Here is a 7015-nt window from a genome sequence, read left to right as displayed (position 1 = left end):
GAAAGAGGGATGATAAATAGAGGAAGTGAGTAGAGACTTGTTATGAAGGGAGAATATATAAGTTACCAATTTAAGGAAACTAAAAAAAAGGGCTAAAAGGACATACAATTTTACACTAACTATTGATAATAACTAACCGTTTTACTACTTCACAAGGCCTATCCAACAAGTTCAGATGTCTAAAATGATATTTAACTGATATTTTAAAATGTCAAAAATATAAAAATAATGACATAGTCTAGATTTGAACCACGGAAAAAACTCAAAATCTTATACTTTAACAACTAAGCTAACATATAACTTTAATTAAGTTAGTAAAATAATTAATAATATCATAAACTATTTATTTTGTAGGCCTTTTGTTTTTATATTAAGTAAACATTTTTTTAGGCTTAATTAAAACCCTATTATTAGTGATTTGGGCTTTGGGTCGATACTGTCACTTTATTTCAAAATATATTTTAAAGAAGGAGATAATAAGGTAGAGTAGTAGATTTTCTTGCATATCGGTATAAAATAAATTTATACTAAAATATATATGTCCTCTAAACTCAAAAGTAAAAGAGAAGAACTTTGGAAGAGTTATAAAAAAGCCCAAAACCAATTCATTTAGTTTTAAAAGGTGTCAAATAAAAGGAAAATTAATCATAAATTTTTCTCATCTCCTTAAAAAACCGTGTCACAAACAAACTCATTTTTGGGGTTAGAAAGAGAAAGAGATAACGGAAAAAAGAGAAAAGAGAACGTAATCATAAACTTCTTTCTATTTTCCTCCAAAACCCGACTTCCAAACATAAAAGAGTATGGGATATTCTTTCATGTTGGACCGGTTAGTAATTGCCGGAGAAAACTTAAATCTCACGTTGTATAAAAAATATTGGTAAAATAATATTCATCTTACAACTCCAATTTGTAGAGTTGAATTGAACAAAAACAAAAAGCTAATTAAGAATAATTGGTGGCTCATGAAATTAACTTTAACTATGTGAAGTACTCTTTAGAATAAAATATAAACAAAAATGATAACTGAAAAATTAATATATTAATTCTTTAGTTTAAGATCAGATACATCAATTTTTATGTTATCATTTTTGTTTATATTTTATTCAAGAGAAATAATTCATATAGTTGATTGCAGTGGCTTTTTGGTTTCATCGTGTTCGTGTTTCCGGGAGCACAAGATGCAACAAGAAGGAAAGTGCGACCATGGCACAAGGCTAGTGGTAGAGTATTACTTCTCATGGCAATTTGTGCTGCAGAAACAGGATTAATGGAGAAGTCTGGTTTCTTAAATTTGAAGCCATATCAGAGAGAAACTAATTTGGTCAACTTCACGGGTCTTACTATTCTCTTGTTTGGAGTTTTTGTCAACATGTCTGTTGATTTTCGTTAGAAAGATGCTAAAACACACTTTTTAATTAATGTATATAAATGCATTATTTCTAATTATATGGATTTTATTTGGGGGAGAGTATTAACAACATTTGTAACACTTGTTTTCGTTGAATCTTTTTATTTTTAGTTTGGTATTGATAGTTGTAATTGTGATGTGTTGCAAATAGAGGGCATGGTACAAAAACTGAACCATGTTGAACCACATTAATGGTTTGATTCAGTTATTAAATATCACTTTTAAATTAAGTTTAGTGGAGTTTTGAACCGGTTTAAAATCGATTTATATTAATATTTTGAATAAATTTTTAGTTAAAACCAGTTTCAAAATAATTATTTGAAAAGAGAATCTTGAAATTCTTTTGATAAAAAAATATCAATTTTTTTTAGAAAAATAAATGTAAAAAATTTTTCGATAAATTTTTTTTGAAATTATTTTGACAAATTTTTTTTGATATTTTCAAAGAATTTTTTTTTTTTGTTGAGAAAAATAGATATAAAAAATTTCTCGATAAAAAAGTTTCGATTATTTTTCAAAAAGAAATTGAAATATGGATTTTGTGGTTAAAAAGGTTTTTCACATGTTTAAAAAGGTTAAAAAAGTTACAATCCGGTTTATTTATGGTTTTCTAGTAGGGTTATAATCCAGTTTATTTATCATTCGGTTGGAAACTCAGTTATGTTTTATATTTGTATTTGGTTTTTATCCACTCAACTTCCAAAAATCTTAAATCCTCAACTCCAAAACGATTCTGATTTGTCATCACTCCACAGACCTTCCATATTTCGGCAATGTTTTCCGATAATTTATTACTAACTTCATTGATATATTAATAATTTCATTTAATCAATTGTTTATTACTAACCCAATCATACTGTATGATAATTAGTTAATGAATTAAGATAATTAATATTTATTGAGGAAGACTAAAATATGATAGATTAAATATTTTAAATATAATTACTTAAATTATTGATTTTTAAAGGATGAATTTTTTTCAAAATGTTACATTAATATGTTATGTTGAAAATGATATTGAGATTTAGATATTGCTCAAATTTAACTTAATTATAAATGCTCAAAACAAAAATTAATATATTAAATTCATTAGATATTTTAAATTTACTAAATCTTGTGGTAGTGGTTTCCATCTCTGTGTTGGAAGCAAACTTTAAAGTGTTTGTATTTTCTATGATTTTATTATGGTGCAATAATTGTTAAATTTGATCAAAGAAACTTTAAAGTATTTGTATTTTCTACGGTTTCAATAATAAACAATTTATTGAACTAGTATGAATCAGAATTGGCAGTCTTAATGAAATTAGTAATAAATCAATTTTACTCACAAACTATTATAAGCAATTGAACATGTTCAATTTTAATCACAAGAAAAAGCAATTGTATGGTTGAATTGAGATTTCATTTCGTAAAAATAATCAATTTTTAAATATAAATAATAAATTTTTTAAAACAACCGATTTTTTAACAATGAATAAATAATTTAAAAAAAAAATAAATATTAAAAAATAATCAAATTTTAACTAATTTTTTTTAAAAAAATCGATTTTAAAATTAAGTTTTTGAAAATCAGTTGTTTAAATAAAAATCGAATAATTAATTTTAAACTGAATAATAAATTTGATTATAAATATACATTTATATTTTAATTTTAAAATAAATACGATTTAGTTTTTTTTTATAAACCAACCATGCTAATCCTAATCCTATTAAAGAGTTCATGTCTTTCGAGGATTAGTTCAATAGTTTATATTAAAAAATCAAATGGAAGAGGTTCGGAGTTCATCCATGTATACTAGAACTACTAATACTTTTTCCTCTCCGCTAACAAACAAACCACTGACAATTTCCTATAACAAAAAAGGAGCTAATTGTAACGAAACATGCGAATCACGTGGCAAAGTCAAATAAAATGAAGCGGTAGCAGTTTTCCGCTCTCTTTCTCCATCTTTTGTTTTCTTCTATTCATAAAATAAAATAAAAAAAGAAACAGGATGCAAATAAAATGAACGCAATTGTTGCAGGTACATAATTTTTTTTTTTCAAATTAAATCGTTTTGTTTTCAGGAGTTAGTCACAAATTCAAATTGCCGCATGTTGTTGACACCATAGCTCAATTAGCCAATCACTTTCGCCGGAGAAACCAATGCTAAAGGCTTATCGTAACATCAATAGCTTCATTAAAATTGACGCTATTCACCTGTTGCAAAGAGTTGAAGTCGAGCAGTACTATCTTGATCAATAACATCAAGAAAAATAGGATCAACCGTAACATGACTATTCACGCGAACTTTGAACTTATGGTCCCACCACAATACTCTAGCTGTCCCAGCAATATCAACTGCCGCATCGAGTATCATCTCACGCTTTGCCACGTCAGCTACCACTCGGCTTGCGTGTTTCGCTAGCTTCTCTGCCTTTAGCCGAGCTGGTAGTCTTAGAAGCTGACACGACCTAGCCGGCTGCGACCCGGCTTGTACTGGAGCCGACCCGAGTAGCGAGCCTTCGTAGAATATAGACATGGTAGTTGAAGTATAGTTAATTGGTGCTATGTTTGGGTTGGTGACGTGGACGGTTAATAGAACCTCGGGGTCTACGACGGGTATGTTTAGTTTTAAGGAAGTGTAGTTGATGGAGATAAGATGGAAGGTTGGGTCTTTTGGTTTTGCTGAGAGAATTGAGGTTGCTGCTACCGCTGAGGCTGCTCCTACTATTGCTGATGTCCAGTTCCATTTTACTTTTTCTTTGTCCATTGAGATTTGGAAATTGTGATGGTGGATGTGAATGTATGTGATGGTGTTGATAATTATATAGGGTCAGTAGTACTACACTGATTACGAAAGGGGGAAAAGTATGGACGGAGAAAAATAATTTTAAGGATAATGCTTTTAAGTTGTATTTGGACGGAGAACCAAACCGTTCCATATATATTACACATGTGACGTTTGGGATGGGGAAGTTAAAAAATTTCCATGATGGTCCAGTTGGTGTTTCCACCGTTGAGATATTGATTATTTTATTTAGTGGTTGAGATCTAAGAGCATCTACAACGGGGGAGTGAAAATGAGTTCGTCCGCCAGCATGTAATTACTTAACTTCCAGTTTTTTTGTGGGTTCACCGTTGGAGTTGTGCCAAGCTGTCATCACGGTACTGTCAGGAAGGAACGGTGTTTCACAGCAGTTATCTTTTTTTTTTGTTTTTTTTTATCCACTTTCACAATTTAATAATAATATAATTATAACAGATACCTTTTATTAATTTATTAATAATAATAAATTTATCATTTTTTATTAATTTATAGGCGTTAACTTCTTTTTAATTTATTAAATAATAATAATTTTGTAACCATTAGCTTTTTTTTAGTTAATATACCATCGTTAGCCTTTTTTTTCTCCTTTAATTACGATTGTTAGCTCATTAATAGAAATAATTTGTTACTCATACTTTTTCTTCACAATTTTTGTTACAGAAGTTTATTAAAGTTTTTATTAACGTACTTTTTTATTTATTTTTCCATTTAAATTAATATTTTAAGTTATAATAAAATTAAATATTAATGTATAAATTAAAGTAATGGAATATAATATGATTTTTTAAAAGTTAAACCATAAAAATGAATGAGTTGATTTAAGGTGATGTGGCATAGTAAAACTTGAATCATATTGAGTTCACCGTTGGAGTAGAAAATGAGTGAATTGCTTTAAGATGATGTGGCACTGTAGATGCTCTAAGAAAGATTACCTACAACTAAATTTATGTAACTGCGTTGATAACAAAAAACGGGACCCGGACCCCACGCCTCTGTACTAACAACATTAAAATTAGTTTTATATGATAACTTTTTTTGAAAATGTGTGCTTAGCGGTGTATAAGTGAATGGTAATAATGAGATAAAATATTGAAGTCAAGGAAGAGTTATTATTTCATATACTTACACTTATACATTTATCACTTTCCCCTTTCGTGCAAAAATCACATTCAATTTTCAAATATTTCCAATGTATACTAAAATTTTCAAATTTTATTGATACATAATTCTTGTACGTATCAAGTCAGATTTTAAATTGTTTTAGTTTACAATTTTCATGTAGACATAATTTTCAATTTGAAAATTTTCGCTACACAAATTGTTGTATATAAAAAATTTCAAACTATGAATTTGCAAGAACACAAAATCAATTGCATTTTTTTTATTTCATGAATTTCAAATTTTTTGATATAAAATTTATTTTGTACAGACAATTAATATATAAATGACATATCAAGCGAGAAGAACTGATTTTTTCTTAAAAAACTGCATCACCTTTATCTTTTTTCCAATTGTGCGGGTGTAATTTTGTTTCAATTTCCAACACAAACGTTAGCCCCATTGTATTTTCTTTTCTTCTTTTTTTATTAATCAATTGGACAAAATTTAGTTTTTAGTTTTTTTTTTCTTTCGAAGAAGTGGGCAAAAACCAGATTATACACTAATAGTTATAGGGGTAAAAACATCCACTAGAATCATTCTTCTCTCTCAGTGTCATGATCCTGTTGATTTTCTCCTTGGTCACTGTACGTATATATGTCAGTCCGCCTCTGATTCCAAGATTTTCATGGCTTGGTTTCACAACGCCAACGTCATAATGCGATCCCTATTATTGATGTGAATGGAGTGGAGGAGGTGAAGTTAGTAATGTACTCTCATTTTGAGAATCATTTCAAAGTTTTAGGTGAGATTCGATCTAAGTTAGGAGAGGTTGACATTCAAATGCTTGAAGAAATAGAGACGAATAGATTGGTGATAGTGTTCAAACAAGAGACTGTGACAGTTTTAAGAGTCCAAGACGGGACGACGTCAGTTTTGGAAAGATTTTTTGGGATGATATTCATATAGATTTCTTGAGATTTATGTAATTGGGATGATATTCACTCAAATCGGATGTTGGTTAGATTATCTAATTGCCCTTTCATTTTGCTTATTACGAAGAAACATAATCCCAAAAGGTTAATCATTTTAGGAGTTTTATCATGTAACTCCATCTATACCTCTCACTCCCCATTCTAATGGAAAATATTATATTGCTACTTTTTTACTATATTGCTACTTTTTTACTATGTATAAAATCATAAAAAAAAATTACTATTTTATTTTCACCCTGTTTTTAAAAATTACAAAATCTTTTGAACTATTTGAAAATTTCAAATTTTTTAAATATAAAAAAGTGAGTTTTGTTAAATATGAAACTTTTGAAATTTAAATTTCCAAAAAATTTAACAAATTTCAAATTTTTTGATAAATGTCAAAGTTTCGAAATGCAACTTTTTAGGATGTGATGAAACTTTCAAAACTTTGGATAAATGTGAAACTTTCGAAGTGTGTTTTTCCATAAATCATCAAAAATTTTGAAAGTTTTGATGAATTGGAAACTTTTGAAACGTAATGTTTGAAACTTTCAAATTTTTGAAGTAATTCAATTTCGAAAATTTCAAAAAATTCAAAACTTTCAAAAGTTTCAATTTATTTCAAAAAATACTTGTTGTATGTTATAATTAAAATATTATTTTGAAAAATAAATTTATAATATTATTATTAATTAAATTATTACTTTTTAAAATTAGGT

The 7015-nt window shown here is 28.0% G+C and overlaps 2 protein-coding genes across 2 annotated transcripts in view; one reads left to right on the top strand and one right to left on the bottom strand.

Moving 5' to 3' along the window:
- The window catches only part of LOC101497596 (probable transmembrane ascorbate ferrireductase 3), a 4282-nt gene extending 2761 nt beyond the window's left edge, over window positions 1-1521 (top strand). Inside the window, exon 4 of the mRNA XM_004514312.4 lies at window positions 1139-1521. Coding sequence (XP_004514369.1) covers window positions 1139-1393 — 255 coding nt within the window. The 3' untranslated portion in view covers window positions 1394-1521. The remainder of the gene's footprint in view (window positions 1-1138) is intronic.
- A 1793-nt stretch (window positions 1522-3314) lies between these two features.
- LOC101497929 (uncharacterized) lies at window positions 3315-4303 on the bottom strand. Its single transcript, XM_004514313.4, has one exon. The coding sequence runs from the start codon at window positions 4162-4164 to the stop codon at window positions 3604-3606; it is 561 nt and encodes a 186-aa protein (XP_004514370.1). The 5' UTR covers window positions 4165-4303; the 3' UTR covers window positions 3315-3603.
- Window positions 4304-7015: the final 2712 nt, after the last annotated feature.

This window comes from Cicer arietinum, chromosome 6 (genome assembly GCF_000331145.2).
Source record: "Cicer arietinum cultivar CDC Frontier isolate Library 1 chromosome 6, Cicar.CDCFrontier_v2.0, whole genome shotgun sequence".
In the NCBI taxonomy this organism is placed as follows: Eukaryota; Viridiplantae; Streptophyta; class Magnoliopsida; order Fabales; family Fabaceae; genus Cicer; species Cicer arietinum.
This window is presented reverse-complemented; position numbering and strand designations above follow the sequence as displayed.